This window comes from Echeneis naucrates, chromosome 20 (assembly GCF_900963305.1).
Source record: "Echeneis naucrates chromosome 20, fEcheNa1.1, whole genome shotgun sequence".
Classification (NCBI taxonomy): domain Eukaryota; kingdom Metazoa; phylum Chordata; class Actinopteri; order Carangiformes; family Echeneidae; genus Echeneis; species Echeneis naucrates.
Window position 1 is genome coordinate 4,526,347 of NC_042530.1, and position 25,710 is coordinate 4,552,056.

The 25,710-nt window shown below is 41.3% G+C and overlaps 1 protein-coding gene across 1 annotated transcript in view; it reads right to left on the reverse strand.

Annotated features, from left to right (window-relative positions):
- The window catches only part of scrib (scribble planar cell polarity protein), a 57,053-nt gene that overhangs the window by 29,499 nt on the left and 1,844 nt on the right, over window positions 1-25,710 (reverse strand). Inside the window, 6 exon segments of the mRNA XM_029528677.1 lie at window positions 23-97; window positions 941-1,004; window positions 1,322-1,378; window positions 1,931-2,020; window positions 2,679-2,757; window positions 4,107-4,224. Coding sequence (XP_029384537.1) covers window positions 23-97; window positions 941-1,004; window positions 1,322-1,378; window positions 1,931-2,020; window positions 2,679-2,757; window positions 4,107-4,224 — 483 coding nt within the window.

Genomic DNA, 25,710 nt, shown 5'->3' on the forward strand with positions numbered 1-25,710 from the left:
TTTGTTACAAAATGGTACTCACTGGTGGTAATGAGGACAACTGGTTACGGTCCAGCCACAACTCCCTCAGGTTGGGAAGAGCACCAAGTGTATCCGGCTAAGAGATAAGAGCAGAGTGTTACATTTTGTTAATATTTGCAGTGCAAAGTCAGTGAGGTGAGTGCCCGAAACACACAGTGATGAGAAATCTGATCCAGCGGAAAACTACCAAGAGACAAAGCAAACAGAAGACAGATACTGTAGGAAACACAGCTGATGGTAATAGATCACAGCAATATTCATCTCGAGTTTTTAACCACAGAATCACATTCTCAAGGAGACTCCTTAAGGACTATGATTGAAATAGACTTCAATTAAATAATTTAGCTACCAAAGTAGGACGCTTAGATGCAGCTCTTCATCATAATCACAGGCACACTGAGTTCAAGTCCTCCCAAAATTGGAGTTAAACTCATTTTAAAGTCTGAGGGATGATTTAAACTAAAAACAAAGTAAGCGGAGCAGTGGCTCATGACAAACATGCAGGCAGGCAATGTTTCATCATGATGTCAACTGTTTGTCCAGCCTCCGCCCCTGTCAAGTCATGAGGTATTGTTTACCCTGTCCTATTGTGACAGGTGGGCGTTCCCACACTAAAAGCTGTGCTCACCCTGGAGTTCAGTGCAGGCATGGCTTCAGAGGTCTGACAGACAGGCTGTATTTCTTTGCGGTAAACATGGCTTCGGTCATAATTATTGTGTTGGGAACGTGACAAAGATTTTTGAGAAACCTGTCATGTCACTGTGTGTGTACGCAGCACTAGCAGTGACAACACAAATTACTTTTTTTTCTTTTTTAAAAAGGTACAGCTTTACGAGTTTAAATTTGAGCTCTAAATGTTGATATTAATTAATGATGTGTTATATTTGGAAATATTAAATGATACAAGTTATTCACATACCAAAATTTCCAGTTCATTGCTGCCCAGGTCCAGTTGTTCCAGTTTTACTAGGAATGACAGTGACCTGAATACATAACAGAAAATAGTACAAGTTCTCAGTCACACAAATATGGACCATGAAAGAAGCTGGAGCAGAGCTTTACAAACTTATGCAATATACCACTCATTCACATTGATGGCTGCATGACACTAAGAGTATAAGAAATAAATGACCATTGCAGTTGAGAGATGTTTTAGCCAACCTGTGAATGTTGCAACTAAAAAGAAACTGTTGCAATAGGAGAGGTGGAAGTGACACACACAACAGATGCCTACTGCGCTTGATGGAAATTAGATGAGATGAAGATCAGCACATGTACACTGAAGGGAGATGACACTTACGTGGGCAGAGACTTCAACAGGTTCTCCCTGAGCTCCAACGTCACCAGGTTTGCCAGGCTATGAAAGGAGGAAAGGAAAAAGGAGAGAGGGGGTTGCAGTTGGCAGGCGGCGTGAGGAGAGGTAGGGGGAGAGGAGAGGCAGGTTGGTTAGTCAGATGGCAGGTCTGTTCTTCTGGGCCGCCTGGCATGGTGAGGGGCTCCTCCATCTGTCTGAACACAGCAGTGGCCCACAGCCCAGCTGCCTCGGAGCCCACTGGGCAGCAGAATCACACTCCTTGAAAGACTGCTCAGTCTCCTAATTATCACAGATCTATCCATGTCTTAGTTCTTCAGTCTGGTAACATTTTTAAATTGTTTGTTTTCTCCAACCAAGAGTTAATAAAAATATTCAAAAAAGATAGGAAATCCTCACATTTTAAAAGCACTTAAGTGTTTGGTATTTTTGTTGCATAATTGAGTAATTGTGCAATTACTAATTGAGCAAGTGGACAGCTTGCTGTCCACCTACTCATTTATAAATTGATTACAGTTTCTTTAAATATTCAGCACTTAAGGAAATTTTTTATAATGCAAAATTTTCTGAAAGTAGCTATTGTATATGTGCACATACTTTCCAATGTCGTTGGGCAACGTCTGCAATGACACATCATTGAGTGCCAAGTGAGCAAGTGTTCGGAGCTGAGTGAAACCATCCGGCAATCTGTGGCAGAAAGAGAGGGGCGAGGGAAGGGGGGTAAAAGAAAAAAAAAAAATTATAAATCAGTGGAGAGAGTCTCATTGGGATCTGTTGTAAAATGCATTGGATCACCTGAATTGGCTGTCTGGATAGTCCCATCTGTTTAAGTATTCAGGGTCAAAGCTAGTCTCATTTTTTACGCACCGACTTCGACTTCGCTTATGAAGAGCCTTGTGAGAATTGGAAAGGTTTTAACTTGGAACCTTTCAAAAGTGACTTAACTTAAAGATGCAGATGCTATCATTGGCATCCTAGGCTAACAACACATGGATTGCATTCACATCCATGTTTGGTGAGCGAGTGTGATGTCTCACAAAGCATGCTATCCTCCAGACATTTGTTGTGTATAATAATTTCTTAGCATCTGAATGATTCCAAGAATTGCAGTCACAAATCAGCATGAAGTGTAGACTATACATTCAAACACACAGACGATATGACTCACTACACATTTAAAATGGTAAGGAAAAGCAATCAGAGCAGACAAATGACACACTTCATGCTTTGTTTCATTTTTCCTGTCAGTGCTGCTGCCCCCCCCCCCCTCCACTGTTCTATCTGGGCAAGCACAGAATTTTCTCACAGCGATGAACTGAGTGACGGGTTGTTCCAATCCACCTACCTGGAGAGGGGGTTTCCACTGAAGTCTGCGATCTCTAAGGCCCTACAAAACTTAATGCTCTCAGGGATCTCAGGAATCTCTGCAGGAGAAAAGAGGAGGTGGGGGGGTTGGGGAGGACAGCAGTCAGAACCATGGAGACACAGATGTAGAAAAAAAACGGAGGGCTGTTGTAGTCTATCAACTGAATCATTTAAGTTCTTTGTAATCACAACCAGATGGGCAAAGCAGAGAAATGAGAGAAAGGAAAGGTTGTCAGAAAAAGGTAAAAGCTGTAACAAGGGATGTGTTCATAGTGTAGATTACACTTTCAACCCCCAAAAAATAAACTGTCAAAATGTGAAATCACTCTGCATTGAATTGTTTTTTTCCCTGATCCAGTCACAGTCAAACCTTCTTTACCACACTTCTATATCTAACAGTATTTCATAAGTGTCTTCGTCTTGCTTCAGCCTTGTACGCTGGTGACAAATCATACAAAAGGGAACACATCAGACATCTAGTATATATAAATATAGAGAGATGGTTTCATTTAAATTGATCAATTCTTCAATGTTTCACTTTTATTTTAAACTTTCAGAGCACAACTGAAGTAAAATAATTTTCAAGGCAACACTTACTGTAAGGCAAGTCAACCACTACAACTTACTCTATGAACTGGTGGCATATAATTGATAAAGATGTTAAGACTCAGTAAAGGCTCAGATTCAGCTTTGCCTGCTCAGTGAGGTGCACATACAGAACCTAAGTAGAAATCTGACCTGTTATCTGGCTCTTCTACCACTGGACACTGCAGGTGCACATTAAGAAATCCCTACTGAGCCAAGCAGCCAATGACACTCATCTGGCTTGGCCTTGCCTGCATAAGGAGCAGGGAAGCAGACAGGCAGACAGATGGGTAAGGCCCTTAAAGGCCACTGCACACTGCTCTAGCAGCACTTGATGCAGTGTGTAGCAGAGCAGATGTCTCCTATCTACCATGCCGGCCCTTCCTGCCTCTGAGTCTCTGTGTGTGTGAGTGCAACTTAAAAGGACACAGAAGGTGCGAGATAGTTCTGTGATATAGATGGTATCACTGAATTTCTTCCTTTTGTTCATCTTAGGCATATTACAATGGCGTAGAAAAGTGTGAATAGTCTGTTGTGCCTGTGGGCAAACTGGCATCTTCGCAAAGAGAACCAGATAAGCCAGCTAGTGCTTAACTAATGGCTGCTGATGGATAGTTGGTTCTCCTACTGATTTGCCTACGGTCAGGCTGCTTATCACTACATGGCAGAAATTTCTTCTACAGATATTTGTTGTTTTGTGAACAAGAGAGGTTATTTTGAATCATGTCATTGGGCCCACTGTGTCTTAATAGGTGGTCCTGAAAGCAGATAAAGTAGAGCACTGACAGAAGCGCATGGTGCACTGGTTTAGGTATTTCTGTACCATTTCTGGAGATGTCAAGCTCAACCAGCTGCATGAAGTTGGCCACCTCAGGCGGGAGTCTCTGGATCTCATTGTCACTCAGGCCAAGCTTCCGAAGGTTCAGTAGTCTGAAAAAAGGCTGTAGAGACACATGACACCACATTAGTTAAATCAGAACAAACACTTCAGTTCCTAGTCACTATTTTGAATAATGATTCAATTTCAATATTTGATATTATCAGGTTACATCAAGTAACAAGCATCAGTGTTAAACACTAAGATGCTGGCTGTAAAAAAATCTAATCCAAACAAAAACAAACAAATATGTTAACGATGACAGGAAACATGCCCATCATGAATTCCCACAGCTCATGAGGATATAACTGGATATCCAGTTATTATTATTCTAACTTGTCAATAGTCCAAAATGAAAAGATATTTCATTTACTAGATGTAAGGCAAGTGAGAACAAAAAATTCAAATAGTTGCTGGAACCAGAGAATGCATCACTTGAAACTCAAAAATATAATTTGAATATGAGCAAAATAGCTGCAGACTGCTTTTAAATTAACTTTTTTGAGATAAAAATTTTACCTGCATACAGCAGTGTAAATCAATTTAAGTATCAATGAAAAAGCAAGTAGCAGACTCAAACTTCTCAATTACAGATCTTCACCATTCAACTGCTGATCTTTGATTGATTATTACAACATACACAATAGTGAAAAATTGCAATTGCAAAACCAGAATGGCATTTACTAGTATCTTGTATTTTCTGTGCAGTAGCCCAAAACTGATACATTCAATTTGCAGTGATATAAAACAAAGAAAAGCAGCAACGACACAGAGGCAATGACCTGCTTGCTGTTCAAATGATAAATAAAAGCGAAAACGAAACGAAATAGTGTACTGGTTTTGGCCCAATAACCTACGAAGTGTGTTACAGTAGTTCTCTAAATGTTGTGGACAGTCTTCTGTCTCCTGAGCGTAACTCTTGAGTTAACACAAACTGTCCTGTATTTTCAGAAGAGGGTCGTCTACATGGCCATATTTTTTTCAACATTCCATCATCATATTCCCCAAAAACTCCTCCACACCATGGAAACACCAACCAAACAAAGTGGCTTTCGATAGGAGAGCCGAGGATAGAGTGCTCCGGCTGTGGCTGTGCCAAGTGCTTTCACAAGAGGCTGGTTGTTGGACAGGACAGCGTTCAGAAACATTCCTCCGCCAGCAGAGCTGTGTGTGTGTCTGTGTGTCATCTGCAGCTCAGATGGACAGACAAGACAAGCTAGCGAGGAGCAGCCAGGATAACGGGAAGAAACTATGCAGTTATTAACCCCTCAATCAGCCCCTAGTGCTGCAGCCCACAGTGCACTCACTGTCTGCAGTGTCAAAAGCCAGTCAACCTCTCAGCCGCTGTAAGGCAGAAGACTCTTGAGAATCTTGCTTTCTGCATAAACTCATTATTAAGTGATGCTGCCTGAATACAAATGTCTGCATGGTTGGAGTTTAAACCTTAATTCTAATTTAAAATCGGACTTTTAGCAGTGTCCTGCAAAGAAAAAAATCCTTAGTTCATCAACAACCATACAGATGAATGCTCTCAATTAGAAAATCCAGACACTTTCTGCTCTCTTCCTTCATTCAGATTTAAGTTTCAAAATGAAGCACTGATGCACTCCGGTCTCTTCAGTCCTCTGTTGTATAATGTGCTATAAATCAGATAACAAAAAAACGCCTTTGATGTCTACTGTCAAGTTTTTGCTTGACAACACACATGTACACACTCAATACAACATGCTGGGAGACAGCTCTACAATTATGCTGCCAAAGAGAAGAATGTTGATTTTCAGCTCCCCTCTGTTCCACAATGACAGACACTTGCTTTTAACAAGTTTTGTGTGTGTGTGTTTTGTTTGGATTTGTAGTGTTTTCTTATCTGGGTTACGCTGGCAGTGCACAAAAGGGAATGTCAGTGACTTCCCAATAGTGAAAATTTCCCAGTAATAGCCTAGCAGTTGGCGTTCCCACCTGATGGGAGTGTGAAACAGGATGAGGAATGAGAAGATAAATGTAGAAAGGGATACAGGCAGATTGAGATAAAGAGGGTGTTGGCTCAATGAGTAGCAGGTGAGAGGTATTAGATGGCAGGAATAAGAAATAGGAGCTGAGGGCGACCATGTGACTCGGGCCAGGCCCAGATGGGAGCTGGCCTCCAGGAGTGGAGACTACCTCACTAGGAGAACAGGTGACGCTCAGGCTGAGTGTGTTCTGAAGACACATGATCACTGGATGGAGGAGAGAGATAAAAAAAATTGAATAAAATCCAACCACAGAAACGAAGGAAGAAAATTGTCCAACTCCCTAAAAAGCCTGCTATGGCTGAGGATAACAAACTTAAGTACAACATGACATTTTACTAACAGAAAATAAGTAACTCTTCTGTTCAAGTTAAACCAATTAAGCAATAAAAGCATCATCACCAGCGCATTCCTCTCCAATGTTGATATCATCCAGAGACCAATTAGTGATGACGGAAATCTAGACAGTAATGCAATCATGCCTGTGCACAAGCAATTATGAACACTCACAAAGATGGTCATTCACTCCGTCTACTCTCAGAGAAGCTGCCGGTGTACCCAGTAACATTTTCCTTTCTCAGAGACCACTACATAACAAATTAACTTGTCTAATAAAGACTGATATTTTTCATCAATCTGCTCTCTGATGCATTCAGCTGCTTTGAGAAAAATCAGTAATGGCAAATTTCATTTATGAAAAATGGATTTGATGTTCCTGCCGTTTCCCACCAACTGATGTACTTTAAAAAAAAAAACAAACAAAGTGTTATACGGATCAATAGGTCAATTGGAATAACAACTGGGAGCAGTGTCACCGCCTCTCCGTTGTGTTAGTAAGCCACGACAGCCTGCTCAGTTACTCAGACAGCCTTTACAGACCTGTGCTTGTATAACCATTTGTAGACTGAGGCGGCACATTGGTGAGAGCCTGCGCTACATTTCCTTTACAACCTTTCAACTGGGATGTTTTAATGAGAGCGCTGCAAGAATTGTTTGGTTAAGGAAGGGAGTGAAGCTGTGAACAGGAGGATATAGTACTGTGGAGTGAGGTGGGGGAGGTGGGTAAATTATAGCCATGTCAGCAGAGGGCAGTGTGGGGTTTCAGAGCAATTACACTAATATATACCATACTAGTCAGCACAGCCCACTTGCAAAGAGTCATGAAAATGGTACACACAAATTTTGTATTAAGTATTTTGCATTAAGAAGGCATATAATTACTATTAAAGTACTTGTGCCACTTCAGTGAACAGAATTAAAAGGCAAATAATTGGCATTTATTTCTAAAACAAAAAGGGGTGCATCAACATTGAGAAATCAGCACTAATCACTTGTTGATAAGTGTGTGAAATCTAGTGTTAGATCAGTGATTCTCTTCCTCAGAGCAATTCGGGGGGTTAAAACATCAAGGCATTTTAGGAACTGACACAGAGGGAAAGATTTAGTTGGACTTTGACTAGCTTTCACAAAGGGGAGGATTGGGTCTGCCTAACATCCAAACATGGCCAAATCAAGTTGGTATGAAATGGGTGCAGGTACTTAGTAACAACCCCCCCCCCCACACACACACACACACACACACACAGACATTATTATACAGTAAATGAAGTACAGTCACCCATGTGTAACCTGTGAGAGAGCAATTTGTGGCAAAAGAAACACTGTAGTAAAATGCTTTGTTTTATCTTTTCTGCATCATCCTGCTAAGCTTACATTCCACTCAGAGTGACTGAATCTTCCCTGAGATGTGTGTTTGTATGTGTGCACGCATGCTTAAGTCCCCGCAGAGGAGATCCCATTCCGATGGTGTTGGTGTTGGTGTGAAGTCTTATAGTCTTAGTTTTACTTTGGATTAAGGTGCCCAGAACTCTAGCACTTGAGGTGTGCGTCTGGGGGAGAGGGCAACATGCAACAAATTAACATACATGTGTGTCAGCAGGAGTAGGTGTGTGTTTGAGTGTTTATGGGTGTGTTTATATGCCCTCTAAGAGACTATAAATTCGCAACGGAATGCTAATGTTTGTGGGCCTGACGTTACTCCAGACAAACTAATTAAAATATGAGCACAGATATCCAAGAGGCAAAGTGTGTATGTGGATGTGTTTGTGAAACGAGTAAACTGTATGCTCCCTGTATGAGTAACGCTCTGCTGTAGGTTCAGGGTGTCCAGTCTTTACAGAGGCCCCAGTGTTCCAGTCAAGTGACTCCATTTAGCAGTTTCCCTCCAATCATGCCATCAGACTACAGACAGAACAGGCAGCTGCTGCCTTGCAAACAAACACACACACACACACACACATTATTACACAAATAACTAATTTCAACCTTCTACTTACAGGGTCTACTTAGTGTGCAGGAGACCATGGAGAAAGTACAGACACACAACTCCATCTTGGTCCTAAAATGATCAAACTAAGGCCAGATTCATTGTTTAAAACTACAGTATAAATATTCAAAGTTTTCACAAGTATTTTATTCTGGCAACTGAGGGGTGGTGGGTGGTGGGGGTGGTGTAACTTCTGCAGAAACAAAGGCATAAAATCCTGGCATTTGCTGAAACAAAAACAAAAAAGGGCTGAACCAACATGATCAGGTCTCAGCTTGTCTAGGTATTCAATCAATGGACAAACTCATCTCCAAGTTTGCTACAAAGAGGAAGTCAAATTACACACCATCATTAAACTCCTCTCTATTCTTTCCTCCCCTCTTCTGTTTTACTCTAACACACTTCCTTTCCTCTGCCATTCCTCTGGAATTCCTATTCACCAATGCCCAAGCCTCTTAGTCTTTTGCCAAATCTGCCCAGTCCTGACCCAGTCCTTGTGTCCCAGCTCCTCTCAATATCCATTCCCTCACAATGCTCACAAACTACACATACTGTGTGCACACAACTTGGGTGAGGGGCTCAAAGAGAGGGGAGGGGGGAGCACATGCTTTGGTGCTGGCTTGGACTCTTTCAGTGTCCAGGGAAATAAAAAGCTGAGAGGATTTGGATGACTGAGTAACTTGGTTGGTCACTCGTGTGGTGAGCCTCATTACAGTGCACTCATTTCTATAGATAGCTGGAGTCATTGTTGTGGTATAAACTTGAGTACATGAATGAGCACAGACACAGCGTGACTCTAGCAGAAGGTAGCTGTGCGTTTGGAATCATTGTACTGATAAAAATATCTGCAGTGTACAGTTATTTGAAACCAAAAGCACATGTTCCTGCAAGACTACATGCTTAGTCACTTCAAGGTCTATTCTAATGCAGCAAATATGGACTGATGTTGCTCTTCTACTTGGCCAAAGTGTACCCCCCTCCAGCCCCCCCCCTCCCTGTGCAGAGCGCTGTTTGAAAACCAGAGCTCCCAAAACCTCTACTCATGAATGACACCCATACAGGTCCTCCCCCCTCCTCCTTCCCACTGCTCCACCCCCCTGGGTTCCCTCCATTTTCCTTGGCAGAAGGACAAAGGCCAAACAGCCAGCCCCACACAGGGCTGTCACTCACAGGAGAGCCCTCACTGCCCCCACCCTGTAGTCAGACCAGAAGATTCCTCCATTGTCCAAAAGGGCACCACAGAGAGGAGAGAGGGCTAGAATTGGGAGGATGAAGTCTTGAAAGAGGAGAGTGGCAAAGGATAACAAAAGGCAGGAATGACTAAGAGGGATAGAGCAGGCAAGAGGGGAGAACAGGATAGAGAAGAAAAGGAAGCTTGTGAGAAAAGGAGAGAGGATGAGAGCTGAGAGAAAGGGAGTGATGGTGGATTATTAATGAAGAATGGGGGGTAAACAATGGATTCCCACAGTGCTGTGGACACTCTGCTCCACTAATGGGGACAGAGACTTAAGCCACTGACCAAAAAATTATCTCAACAGACTGTAAATTCACTGCCCTTCTCCCTGCCAGATGAGTGGGGCAATATATTTATCATAACCAGAACACACAGCAAATCAACAGATCGTTAATATGCTTTTGTCTGTTCCACTTTGCTTTGTAACAATGTGGAACATAAAGCTCCCCTTGGCTTCATCAGAACCCCCCCCACACACATCAGACCAACAATACTACTATCCACCTACCCACAGACATAAACCTACACTCCACTTCCTCTGCCCTCACCCTACATCTCCCACACACTCTTCCTCTTCTACTTGACAGTTAGATGTGTATGCTTCTATATTTGAGAGACAAAGAATAGAAAGAAACAACCAAGTGCATCTAAATCCACAAACAGCACACAGTGAAGTGCACTTACAGTCTGTTATGTGCTCTTAATTCAAAGTGGCACAGCTAATTCTATTAATTTTAAAATCCATTTTTCTACACCCATTTATTTGTATTGGTGTGTTATTATACAACAGCGTGTATAGGTGCACAAGTGTTTGTGTTTCATTTAAGTGGCACTTTCAGTCATCGCTACCCTTATCTGGCTCCAGTCCCCCAGGCAGAGTAGGCCACACAGAGAGACGGGCGTGGTAAAGCCAGTATGACTGACAACCTGACTAACTCCCATCTACTTACACCTGTTCTGGTGACTTTGATCTGTGCAGAGAGCAAACAGAGCCAAAAGTCAAGCCAAGCAGCACATTAGCCATTTTGAAGTGCTGCAGCTAAGATCTGCTCTGACAATAAGAAAAGGAAAGGAGATAAAAGCTGAAGCTGCAAAAAACCAAACCATAAACTATGTTCATGCCAGTACAACTCAAATTTGCATGCTGAGGTAAAAATACAAAGTGTGCTCTATTTGAGATTTCCCGAATGAAAGGAGCTACTTCGAAAACAGCATAATCCAAAAGAAAAGTCTGCTGGTTTCAGACAGCTGTGATTAGTTTGTTGTCAGATTTCATTTAATGTACTCACAGTTTCTCTATCAATCCTCCGTTTGAGTGTTTACATTTAAATCGTGTTTAACCACTTAGATAATGCCATAATTGAAGTAGATTGCTTTGGGACCTTTTTTTGTCTATTATTTGTGACATTAAAACACATCAAATTCTTTACATTCTTTACGTTTTTAAAACATATGAAAATAAATTAATCCCCATCAGAATAGTTAATAATGACAATGGCAATGTAATAAACTGATCATTAAAATATGTTTCTGCCTATCCCAAAGCTGGGACTCACTTCAGCTTTAAAACAGCTTTTCTGGCCCCTGGAAAATCTTGTGCTTTGTTGTGCTGCAATGTTTTCTTCACTGAGCATGAGTCAGGAAAGATTCAGTCAGGAAGGGATGGATGGATGGATGGATGGCCCACGCTGAAGGGGTTTCAATGTACACAGTTTGTGCATGTATATGTGAACCAACTTGGTTATTTATGCTTGCTGCCTGAAAGCATAATTGCTTGTATAAACAGGGGAATTTGGAAGATGTGCCAAGTTATAAAAAAAAAAAAACGAACAAAAAACAACAACACACAAACTGTAATGGTATTCCTTCACTCTTTTCATTAACAAACTATAGCAAACATACTATAACAGACAATACTGTAGCCTAAAACACGTCAAAATAACCACTGCAAATAAAACTACTGTGAAATTGTGTTTCTGTTCAGCTACTGTGAAGGCCAGATGCTTTTCCAAAGTCAGCATGGTTAATAAACAACCACAGTGACTACAACAGCTTTTCCCCCTTTTGCCTCCTGGGAATGTTGTGGCGTTTTGTTGAGTTGACAAAACAGTTGTGTTTCAGACCATCCTGTCTGAATTCAGCCTTTCTTTGAGTAGTCATCTTATAGATTGCCACATGACAGCTGTACATACAATACCAACATGCACTGTAAAATAAACAGAAAGCATATATCACACTTTTGTCTGTTAATGTCAGCTCCAGAGAGCTGAAAGAAGATTGAGAGGTAACAGGTGGACATGGTTAAGAGGTTCCTCCACACACAAATGTTCAAATGCTTAACAGGATCTTCAAACAACCTATAGGCTTCTCACATTCCTATTTAAAATGCACAACAGAAAAAAGGACAGTTTTTGTTAGCTGTGCTACTCATTCCATCCAGGTACAATGAGTGCAAAGAGAGGCATATTTTATTAGTGTAAATGGTTCAGCGCATTAAACTATATTAACTTCCAACGATTAATGTATAATAATGTTGAACAATGTGGCACATATGGCAACATAACCAAGAATAGTAATTGCTTGGTGCAGTAAAGCGATTTTAATCCAACATTTTAAAAATAGACAAGTAATCCCTCCACTGTTGCCATATTGGTGGGGTAATCACTGCTTTGGTTTCTAAAACTGTCACAGTCATAGAAAAGCTTGCACCACCAGTTCTGAGACACCATGTCCAGAACTTAATTAACACAAACACACAGACAGAGAGGGATAGAGTTAGTTGGAGCCCGAGTGCAGATTTGCAATCCAAACCAAATTCAAAGCAGCAGCTGAGCTGAAAGCCTTGAACTTGATCTTTTCAGAGCTTTTACACCTGCAGTCTGTTTCAGGTTCACATTTCGGAAAGTCTATATTCCACTTGACCATCAGAATGCCAATGCTAGACAATCAAGGGAGTGTTGTTAACACCACCCTTCTACATTTGAAAAAGCAGAAAACTATTTAGAACTTCAAATTGCACTATGGGCTCAGGAAGAGTGAAAAACTAAAGAGCAACACATTGGGAGCTTTCTGCAGTGAGGAACCAAATCTAAAGGTCTGTCCAAAGAAGGCGTGGCTTAATCAACACCAACACTGCAAAGGATGACTGGTCCTGCAGGTGCCTGAAGAGTCAGGGAGCAAAGCATTACCACAAAGTGAACACAAAGGGTAGGGCCGGAATGCCTGTTTGCAATACTTATTTGCCGATATGTTAATGGACAAAGTGCACATTCAGACTTTAAGTGAGCTAATGGCCTCAGATTCTCCAGCCATGCTGTCACACGGCTGGAATAAAGGAGTACACGGGGGGGGGGGGGGGGGGGGGGGGGACAACTCAGGAATTGTAGAGAGGGCCTCCTATCTCCACCCCTTTCCCCAACTTCATCACATGCTTTCTTATTCTTTTTCTGTTCTCAAAAAACATGACACAAAACCAGAAGCCCTATTGTTTATAGTCCAGAGGACGTTTGGCTCTTTCCTGGATGGGCTGGATCCGGTATGTGTTGCCTGCCAGGTCTCAGGCAATATATATATATATATATATATATATATATATATATATAGATAGATACACACGCACACACTATATATAAAAATCTAAAGTCATTTCCTGGATGCTTAGCAAACTGTCAACACTTAACACAAATAGAGCATTAGCAAGAGTAAAAGGAACACTTAGTTGCATTAAGCAGGCTCTGAGGAAGACATGTATTCATACAGAGACAGGAAAGGAGGGTAATGAGGAAAGAGACTAAATTCAGACCTTCGTACCAAGACTCTCAGACAGAAAACAGAAGATCTTGTCAATTTGTACAAACTCAGTATACACATATTTTATGATCATCTGTATTCATTCACATCTTGGCAGGCACTTTTATCTAAAGCCATGTAACAAGCTAAAGAAAACAGTAAATTGAGTAGCACCGTGTGGCTAATTAACAGCTATTGCTAAAAGGGCAATGCGCATTACACCTGGGAAGAAACTTAGTGAAAGTACTTGTGTGTGTAATGAGTGCACAAGCAGTCTGAACTACAATTGATTCATTGTGTGTGTTCAGGTTGTGACCTCCCTCACAGGATCATGCGGCTCAGTGTCTATCGTTTTCCAGTAACGGTCTTGGCATTCTCCCTCTTGCAGCAGGCTTCACACAGGTCTTTCTCTCGCTGTTTCTCTCTCTTTTGACATACCACAGAGTGCAAAATATTTCTCAAACATATTTGGGTGCCTTGTGGCAGTTGGATGGCAGCAGGCCAATTGAAATTTTGAACTATTAGGCCAGATATTTTTTAAACAGCTAAGCTTTAATTCTGTCAAGCTCTGAAATGCCGCACAGTGATCATTGTTTTACAACATATTTTAGCTGAAGTCATTGCACAACAATGCTGATAGAGTACATAGCAAGACTAGCAAAGGACAAGGACTAATGAATTCACATTATAATAACAGTAAAGGGGGAAAAAAATGGAAAAAATACTTGCATGTTGCTAAAAATACAAATCAGAAAAGTGCCTTCTCATTCCATCCACTGAAGTTAACTGACAGATAGTGTGAATCCTGGCTGTCACACTGATTCATTTGCATATATTTATGACTTCACCACAAATCTCGAATTAAAGTAACCCTCTTAGGGATCAAGATCTCGCCTTGTGCTGTACAGAGATGAGCCAAGAAACTTCTGTCAGTTTTGCTGGATCCAACAGATGAGAATTACACAAGGACTACCACTGTCCTGGAGAAAACACATTTTAAAAAAGGTCAAAATATTGGGGAGACAGAATATAAGTAATCAAAATAATTTAGCTAATTTATCACATGTAGTGTCTCCCTCATGCATGTGGTATTTGCACAGAATCATGCATCTTAAATGTCACATCTTAAACATTTCTAGCACAGTCCAGAAAAGTGCATAAGGTTATCAGACTAAGTTCGGTAAGTAGTCCACAAGGGCAACAAAGTCACCTCCATCTAGTTCACTGATCTGGCATCCTTGCCCGTGTGGAAAAATAACTGCTCCACTTTAGGTGTTGCTATAACGCCTCTCTGCCTTACTGCCTGTAGCTCTTTCAGAACCAGAGGATAAACTGTGACTTTGAGACAAGTAGGTCTGCCCTTTGTCTCTCCTGTATGACCTGTTTGGCTCGGGCAGAGGCCTGGGTTACTGTGTTGTACGCTGATATGGAAGAGCAATCGCTCAAGCCTCTGTGCATTCACGGAGGTGCAGTAACTCTGCAGTGACAGGGGAAGCCCTGGCCCATCTGGTATCTCTCCCTGTCAACACAGAGTAAATGTTCTCCCACATCAGGCAAAGCCCTGGCCCTGGGAGATCCACTGCCTCGGAGACCAGCGTTTATTTAATGAAGAAGCCATGGAAACAAGGAAGCAGTGATGTGATGCTAGTGATGCTCGACTGACAATGAAACGAAAGCTGAGCCACGCTTGATTCGGGCAATTTATCTGTATAAGATAACAGAAAATAGCAAGTGAACATCTGCATTTTATCATCACAGACTGCAGAACCATTAAAATGTAATGTTATCTGATTTTATGTTTGCCATCATTTCCTTTCTTTTCTGTGGATTTCTGAATAGCCTTTGACACTTAAGCACATGCTCTTATCCTTAATACAAGACAAGGATGCCATTACTTAGGATTACGAGCCAGCCCCCATTAATATGTCAGGGAGACAGAATAATTACAGACTTCTCTGCACACTCCTCCCACATGACTCCAGAGAGGATCAACGCCAGGAACGACCAAAACACTAGCCCTAAGCCCACAGGCAAGCACATGCTGATCCCCAGAGGCTGTGTGAAATGCACTCTTTTGCATGCCCAACATAATGAGCCTGGTTTACCTAAAAATACATTTTGGAGAAAGCTGTTAAAAACTGCAGATATCACATTTTGTAGCTGTGGCATCATCACACGTCCACATATGTTTACAGCTGGGGGTTACAAATTGTGAGAATTTCTGGCTGATTTGTTTGGATGTGCCAAAGTGTCAACCTGCAGAGGGTAGGTGAAGCACTGGGTTAAAGGAATAGCTTGGCAGTGACAACCAGATCATTTTAACACAATTACTGGTCATGGCTTTAGCTGGTCAAACCAGATAACTGCAATGGGTGGAGTTTATCGTTAGGTTTCCATATAGTTGGCTGGCCTTTATTGTCATTATAGGACAATAAAATTAAATTGGAATCGAGAGGGGAAATTCAAAAATTCAACTAGCCTAATGGAATAATTTTACCTTCTGTAAAACACAAAAGTGAAAGCATATTGCAGTCAAAGAGAAGTGGGAAAGACAGGCAAACGGAACCATTATTGATAGTTCAGCAAGCTCAATGCATATCGTGCTGATGAACAAGTCTGGTGTTTGTTCAGAAATGTGAACTGGATAATTAACACAAAGGACAAACACTCCTGCCATCAAAAAACAAAAACATAATGAACTGTGACTTCGGCTGATATGCAGTTGGTATCTGCAGGATATCTTGTTTCTGAACTACATCTTTCATATCAGCATTTTTCTGCTGTGCAATATGCATTGATAGCATTATATTATCATTTGAGGCCATAGAAATCAGTCCAGCCAAATTATCACTTCATCAGGATTTAATGGGAGAGTCTGTAGGAAAAGCTTCTCTCAATGAACAGCCTTTTAGCTGAGCACTATTACTGTATTCCCATTTGTGCTTCCAGGCCCAGAAGTATATGAGCTGGCTTAATTACAACACTGTAAGAATGAGATGGGACTCATATTTAACAAGGGGAGGCTGAAATTAAGCCTGATAATTCAACTGAGGCAAGATGTGCAAATCATGCATGCTTCAGTGGTCAGTCTATGTATAGGGCCTGTGTGCGGGCTTCACCAACAGGAACGTAAAATGAGTTCAAGTGTATGTGGGTGACTGAGTGGAGCTTCCACAGGGCAGGGCAAGCTCCTGGAGATTCCAGGCATGCCTGCATTTCCTCGGATGTCATGTGCTCCAGTGCAAACACAGCAATGCTGACTTAATTACACAGAGCACACCAAGCTGCTTACTCCCTCAATGGTTCACACTTCAGCAAAAACCATTATTAAGGGAAATTGGAGGGGCACTTGATTAAAATGGCAGTTATATTAAGTGTCTCACAACTAAGGGAAATCCTTTGTCTTTATTTTAAATTAAAGACTAGAAAACACAAGTGCAAGTTGAAACACAAAAGGTTTTAATTTTCTGTAATGCCCAAGGAACCTAAATATTGTTTTGTGAAGTTTGGCTGAACTCATACATCCATGGTGGACGAAATATAATTCAGAAGCTGCCCCTTGAGAGAATAAAAGCAGAGACAATGAACACAGACTTACACTGTGAATTGCTCCAATTCCACAATTTAAAATAACTGACCTTTCACCATAAACAATGCCCAAACTATTAACACTTACTGAATCAGTCATCAGCTCCAGCTGCCCTGTTGGCACCATGTTAACTAATCTTTAAGCTGAGACTTTAACACAACACAAGACAAGGCAGAGAAGGGTTAATCACTAAGGCCATCATATTCACACACAAATAAAGTTAAACGGCCAGTGAACAATAAATCTGGACCTGTGCACTATAGAAGACTGGAGGAGTTCATGGGCTAGCTGACTGACAGGCCCGCTGATGTACACGCACACGCGCACGCACACACACACACACACATCTCCCTCTCCCCTACAAGCCTGTTACTGCTTCGCTTGTTATTTATCACTGTATGATTGTGTGTGCTGCTTTGTTGTCTCCAAAGACCCCTGTTGTGCTTTCTATTGGCCTCTCACATCTATTCTCCGTCATGCACATAAACATTCGCCCATCAGCCCTTCACTGTTTGAAGCCTGAAACTGGTCATGTGGCATAATTTTTGCTGATAATTGATTCTGTTTTTGGTTCAGTTTGGTGTCAATTTCTGATCAGTTTTCTTAAAAGGGGAAAAACTAAGTATACAGGTTATCAATATCAACGCTGTGTGGCGCTAATGTTATTATAAAATATGACTGGTACCAGTAACAACACTTTTGAGTCAAATACATGGTATTCCCAAAGTCAAGTCCCTGATATATTGAAAAATGTTTCAGGATATTGCTGGTGGTTCCACTCTTACTTGATATTGCAACTGGCACAGTTTTTCTTTGTGAAATTAATACACTGGAAGGTTTCTTGCTCCCTGCCCGCCATCACTCCTTGATGTAAGTTTCCAACTGCATTGGCATCATTTTGCATTATGCAGCTGTCAGGAGAAACATACTGGCTTTGATAAAAGGAACTGATAAGCCCCGAGGCATGTGATCCTGATGGGTTGGACAATTTGGAACCAGTACTCAATTCCCATCCCACATGGAGGCTGCCTCTTGGAGGAGCTTCAACACTGCCACAGAGCTGTTGGCTGTGATTTTAGGCACATTAGGTATTCAAGGGTGGATATTTACAGATTTCATTCATTTCTGTGACTTTATGACTGAAGCAAGCATCCAAGAAATGTATGTCAATTATTTTGTGTGATATGCATTGAGTTGCATATCAATCTTTGGAAGTTGAAAAATATGTGGGTTTTTTTTTTTTTTTTTTTTTTCAAGTTGAAAAAGTTATAGAAACCCTTGCTTTTGTGATTTCACACTGGAGACAGTGAGCTTGATAGAACCCAGGGTAGTTGACTGTTAGTCAGCAAGTGACTGGAAAACACTGCCAGGGAATTACATCTGTAATAGTAAATACATTATTATAGCTGTTATAACCCACATAATCACCCATTCATGACCTTGCCCTAACACATACAGACATGGTTAGGCAAAAATCAATACTGAGATCAATCTGGAAGTACACAACACAGCAATTTAGATAAGTTATAAATTATTATCCATCAATACAGCCTTTTTAATCCATCCATCATTAATACATTGAGCAATTAGGAACACTGAGCTGTGCCCTGGGGCCCATCATTGCATAGTACACCAATTGTAATTTGTCAGACAGGCCTGGAGATACTGAAACACAATTTTATCCAAGATATACATGTGTGGATTAAGTATTTATAGAAACATATACAAGGCTGCCCAGCTGCCACTAGGAAGCTCTTTAGGATAGCCACAGCCAAGATCTCATATCGCATATATTATTACATATTTTAAATTTATTCCAAGCCACATTAGCTCATGGTCATTATGGATCAATGTTGGTGATCAAGTATAACATTTTATGAACGTTTTAATTCAATAATTTCTTTCTTTTCTATATTTGTGGCACTATAGGGTGACACAGTTGTTCAATAGTAGACAAACACTTCTGGTCATCAGAAATGCACAACATAGAAATTTAGAGACAGTCATCAATCACAAATCAGATGGGCTGGGAAAAATATTCCCCAAATAAAACCAAGTGTTTCCCCTCTGGAGTCCAGTAGCTCACAGGCAGTGAGCCAAGTAAAGCGCATTGAAGTAAACATGGCTGCAGCTTGAAGTTTACTACTGTTGTCCTTTATCATGACTCAAAAGCTCTTTGGCTTAACATTCCTCTGCAGGTTGGTACAACATATTGTAGGATTGCAAAGAAACAAGGAGTTTTACATCACTTATGATAAACACTATCAGTTAGAGATGCTGTGAGCTTTGGAGTGTGTGTACAGGAAAGAGGGAGGGGCAGGGAACAAAATAAAAACAGTGCTGTTTAAGGAGGGAGAGGATTGTGGGGGAACACAACAATAGAACGAGCACCAGTTTTTCTCAAATCTCCCGTTTTTTTGTGCCTAAACTTTAACATCCCTGAATGCTCAAAAAAAAAAAAAAAATCCAGAGTAGAGATGGTCCCACAAAACAGGGCATTCCATGGCTCACTTGATTATTCCCACTTCCTGCTCACTGAGACGCTCCCAACAAAAAAGGAATCAACAAGAAAAGCACAGGCATCAACAAAAAAAAAAAAAAAAAAAAAAAACAGACGAGCCCCAACCTAGACACTGCCTGAGTAGCTGGGTTGCTCCACAGAAAAACAAACCAGAGCTTTGTGAAGCAGGGACTGTCCCATTCAAAACGTTAGTCTGGACTGGCCACCTGTTTATCAACACTATATAAAAGCAGAGCTTCTCTGTTGTGGTAGCTGTTGTCTGGAAGATGTGGTTGCTGATTAGTTTAACTGAAATTTCTATTACTACTACTATTACTGAATTGAAGCACTGTTCAAAAACTACTTTCAAATCTACTGTAAAGCTAAATGTGGCAATCCCAAAGCCACTCATAGACAAAGAACATCAGGCTGAGGTTGTGAAGTCAATCAGGTTTTACAGTGACAGATAGAGGCCTTTAATGACTGTGTGTGGTCAACAGATAAAGGGCAGCATTTGTTTGTGGTCACTTTTTATGCCATCCCAGGTGACCTATTCCCCTGCAGGGACATGAGCACCCTGACAGATTTGCCTCAGAAAGCCCATTTCTGTGACTATGAGTGTAGTTCCTGAGTTCCTGTACTATCAAAAGGCTCAGGAGCAGCACCCAACCCAAGGGAAATGTCAGGGATGAATTTAACCAGTCTAAGCTTCATGTCTTCATCGCAGTGATAACTTTTTGATCCCATCTGATGAATATCTGCAAATACCACAAAGAGGGGGTTTACGCAAGCAGAGTAAAGATAAATGTTTGGACAAAAAAATTTGGAAATATTTCACTTTGGAATTGCAACAAGAACTGTTTGTTATTTTCAGACATTTACTGTGATAAGAGTGAATCATCTGATAACGACTGAACTAAGAGCCAACTTAAGACATTTGTATCAGTTAAGATGAAAAAGGTGGAAATGTCTGAAATAAGTTTGAGTGTACCACTCCCACAGGCAGGCATGAGCTGTGGCATGAACTTGCTCATTTTATTTGTGTGCACTTAATGTCAGTACTAACAGATCTTTTGTCCTATCACAGTGCTCCAGCAGGACATGCAGTAGAACCACAGACTCTCCCTTATCACGAACAGCTGCCACCGTCACCACCGCCATCAATTATTCACCAGAGCTTTGCCTCCGTGTTTACCTTTGAGACTGGCAACCAAGGCCAGAGTGCATGGCAGTGTGGTGAGATAATGCAAGGTCAAAATCAAACTGCCACTTCAGTGAGGTAGGAATCATTTGATATATATCATTTGACCTCGATACACTGAACAGGAAATTATGCATCACTGAAAGTCAATTGGACCAGACAAGGTGAGACAAATAACAATGATGTAATTGGAGGCTTCTATTTCTGTGCCTTGGAAAGTTGCAAGCAGTGATAATTTCCATTATTGAGTCATCTGCCCATTTAATGTGTCAACCAGGGTTTGAATTCTGGGGGAAAAAATAATTCAAGGGCAAAGTCGCTGAGCAACAGGCCATTGTTTATTAAACAAAATGAAATCCACACACCTGGACGTTGCCACAGCTGATGAGCAGGTTTATATAAATACTATGGGTAACTGCCTATATCACTGCCACATAGCAGCATTGTGTTTCACACTGTAGGCCTGATATTATACGGTTGGCATGCTGCCATTTCCCAGGAAGGACACAACATTTCTAAAACTAAATGTGAGTTCGTCAGATACAGCAAAGCAAAAGATTTATCTACAAACTGCAGAATACTCCAGGGTACCAGCTGTTAGCGCTGTGGCCCGTTCTCTGACTTCTTCTTCTTTCCCACCTGACACTGCATGTCAGCCCAGACTGCACTGTTCATGGATGGATGGATGGATGGATGGATCCAACACCAGAGTCCCTGAGGACCGAGGATCAGTGGAGCTGAGCTCCACTGGTGAGGTGCTGGAGCTCCCCAACCACTCCCTTCTGCTGTTAATCCATCTCCAGAATGAAATACACCACTACCACCACCACCACATCATACTCACTCTCTCTCACTCACAAACACACACACACACCTCCTATTACCCCCTTAGTCCCTCCAGATTGGGGGAAGGGGGGGCAGGATGTGAGACCAGCTGGTCATCAGCCCAGACAAAGAAACCTGCTGAATGTGCTCTTGCATCAAAAAGAAATTCACATCTCTCACAATGTTGTTTCTACTAGCCTGATCTCTGTTTTCAGGGACTGGGACAGAGCGATGTATCGGGGGAGACTGGTTACCAAACTATTTTTTAAAAAGCTTTTGCCTTGTTTTTGCTATGAATGCAATCTACTATACAGTCACAATAGGAGTAGGGTTAATCCTCAGGAGCAGTCGTTTACGTCAAAACATTCACACCACAAATCTTATTTTAGATTCTTTTACACTTTGTGAACAATAGTGCTGCTGGCCTCAACAGGCTTTACCAAAGTAGAAGAGAGAGAGGCACAACAGAAACAAAGAGCTGATCCAAAGTAGCAATGTGGTTTTACTGCAGAGAGGCCAGTAGCAGGTGTAATTTATCTTTTGTCCCAGCCTAGTTCAGCCATTCGCTGGGGACAGACAAACCAGGGCTTTTCTGCAGAGTTCATTTGAAACTGAGGGAGGAAGACATAAGGCAGAACTCAACAGTAAGCCAGTAAGGATATAGTGTATAGTGTACATGGCCTAGATTATTAAGGATAACTTTTCTCAGGGCGTAACAAACAAATTTTCTTGACATCTTTAATAGGAACTTCACAGGAAATGGGCGGCGAATCAGTCAGTCAAATCAGACAAAACTTTCTCCCAATCCTCCTCAACAACGCAACTAAAGCTTGGGTAAACAATGGTAGGCCAATTCACATTCAGCAAGAGCTGATTGAAGGGGCCTAATTTTGGTTTGACATGGCCTGACCTGAAGCTGAACATACACGAGGGACCCGAGAGAAAAGCATTCAGATTTCTTTTGGGGCATTTATGTGCTCGAACAGAGAACCACATGGCAGAAAAAGCAAGTCCCAGAGGAGACACTCACTGAATCGCACTGGTCTATACGCAGTGAGTCAAAACTGTGGTGCTGTGGGGCGTTTTCATGGCCGGGTGAAGCCCTAATCTGCCCTTTAGCCACAGATCTGTTAGGACGCACAGAGAAGGCATTGGTGACAGCTGAGGATTAAAAAGACTGCATAGTCATCCTTCCTCTTTACTATGGACATATACTTCCACTTTACTCAGACTACAAAGTATGTAAACATCATTTTTAGACAAAGCCTGACTTCCACTCATTCAGTCTAACCAATCATGGGGTGTAACCAAAAGCTTTTGAACTTGTGAAATCAGGCATGTGTACACTTTGATACACAACCTTATATGCCACTTATTGGTTTTAACAGTTGTCATATTTCTGGTTGTGGCAGGAAATTAGTACTGTAGCAAAACTGCCCAACAGTACCTAAAAGGTCTTATTAAGCAATAAGACTAGGAGCGACATAAAACCTGTTTTGCACCAGGCTTAGGAGACACACCCTTTAGGGATTTGTTCCCTATTTCAACTTTGGAAAAGCCAAAACAAGAACAAGTAGAAAGACTGAGTCTGTGTTAAACCTGTTATTTGGGTTGCTTCTGACTACACCTGCAGTTCATCTGGTTCCTCCAAAAAAAGACTCTCCTTGTACTTTTAAACAGCTGGAGCTGGTCCACCATAAATCTTAAAAAAGATAACTTGAGTCATGATACGCTAAATGTAAGCTTGATCGAGGCAGTACAATGTACACAGGAAACACTAAGAGCCATGATATTGGATATGTGAGGGGTGGGGGGGCAATCGGACTGGTGAATGGACTTCTTTGTAACCTGTCATGGGACTTGAGAATGGCTAAAAAGATAATTCCCTCTTCCTCTACAGAATATTTAGAGCAGGGTTAGTTTTTCAGCAAAAAGGGGCAAAAACCAAAAAGAAATTCAGATCACTTCAGGGCAAACTGTCCGAATGAAATTCCAGAATAAGTGTAGAGATATGTATTTTGTGTAGTTCGCTTTTAATTCTTCACAAGAAAAACAATAACTGACAGAAAAACCTGGGCAAAAATAATGGTTTTATTCAAAAGACATAAAAGTATGCCAATTTATATAATTAGAAAAAAAATAAATAATCAAAGTTTTCCTCAGCACTGTTTGGTTTTGAGTGTTTTAATTATCAGTATGACTCCTGTAATTGAACTCCTGGAGAGCACACACAGATGTCTTACTAACCAAATGAAAAACCCGTTGAGGGCTATCTGAAATTAGCTTTTGGCCAATAACAGCCACAATGCAGCATTAAGAGCTATGGCTAAGGGTATATGGACATGAGGGGAGTTCCTAACAAACTACACACTTAACACGTTCCCTAAACTCATTTCTAATCAAGTACACTGTACTACATATTACAATTCAATGTAATGCCAAATATTGGACAAATGCAATCATTTTAAATGTTTTTTTTTTCTCTACAGACCTCAACTGTTCAAGTGGCAAATGGAAATGCTGCTACTGCAGTGAGCATAATCTAAGATTGGTGGGCAGTGCGGTGGGGGTGGCACACAGCAAACTTAAGAAACTGTCAGGACATCTAAATCTCCATCTGTTCACTATGTTAAAACCCTTCAAATACGAGTCAGGCCATCCAACCCAACAGTATTATGTTTAACACAGCTACAAGTCATTCTTTATTGTTCTGTATTTATTCACAGAGTATTAAATATGTTAAACACAATTTAATGACTGAATAGATTATATCATTGTATATTTCCATTTAAAAATGTTGCTGCACACAAATTCACCTTACAAAAAACAAGTCCCAGGACAGTAAGCAGCACCACTTTAGAAGAGGTGACAGACAGTGGCAGTGACAGTTTGGGGAGGTGTCTCCTCTGAGCTGGTTACTCTCACTTTATGGCATATGCTGCGCATGAAGGTGCAGCCAAACACACATGCTAACATTGTCCAGACAGTTTGTCATGGAATGCGGCTTAAATTATAGATGTATGCAGTGAACAGATGACCAAAGAAAATGGCCTGGGATGTTAGACTGACATCTAAAAATAGCCAAAAGAAAACTGAGGTTCAGACTCATCGTTGACTTGAATACACAGTGACATGACAAGGAGGGAAGACTCAATGTAATAGACATTTGGATCCTCATTAACTTGTGAGCTCATTATAGCAATACCATCATCATACAGTCAGTAGTCTTGTTTGAAACCCTGTATGGGCCTGACCTCTCACACTGCTCCCTCGATGAAACCCCGCTGACTCTGAGGACCAGAGACAGCCCATATGCTTTGTGTCTGCACGCTATGTATTCACCACAACCGCACGAGACATTCTGTCACCGTGCATTTGTGTCTCCTGGCTGAATCCAGCCACCACACAGAGATACTGAGCCGGTAAATTGTCTTTGTATATCCATCACAGCCAATATTTCAGAGGCCATGCACCAGATAGACTGTGGTATGAAGTAAGTGGAGGAAATGCACTGTCTGTCTGTAGCTAAGCCTCATCAAGCAAAGCAGGCTCCAGGTTTTGTGCCAATAAAACAGCCCTATCCCATTAACATTGGTGGCAGGTTATGGAGCATACGTGTCTTTCTCCGTCTCTTTCATCAAATCAACACGGACACTTCGCTATGTGTTTGTAAAAAAAAAAAAAACAATAAAAAACAACTCTTTTCATGATCATATTAGCCTAACTTTGTGGTCTTTTCTTTGCTCTTAATATGACCTTTTATTACCAAACACCGAAAATGTAACAAATGTGTATACACTGCCAAATGATGAACAGAATAAGCTGTGTTGTTTATGATTCCCAGAAGGTAACAGGCAGCCCTGTGCCAGCACTTGAGCCTCTGTTGACCTTGACTTGTTAACAAACTTTATAAGTGAATGTGCCACTTGTTCCTTTCACCACAAGCCTAAAGCCATGACACGAGAGACACTGACAATGTCTGCTACTGGCAAATCCCAACTCCATCACAATCACAGCCAGTTCCTTGTCCTGATTGTGAACAATGCCTTATATACAATGAAACACAGGGGAACTTCC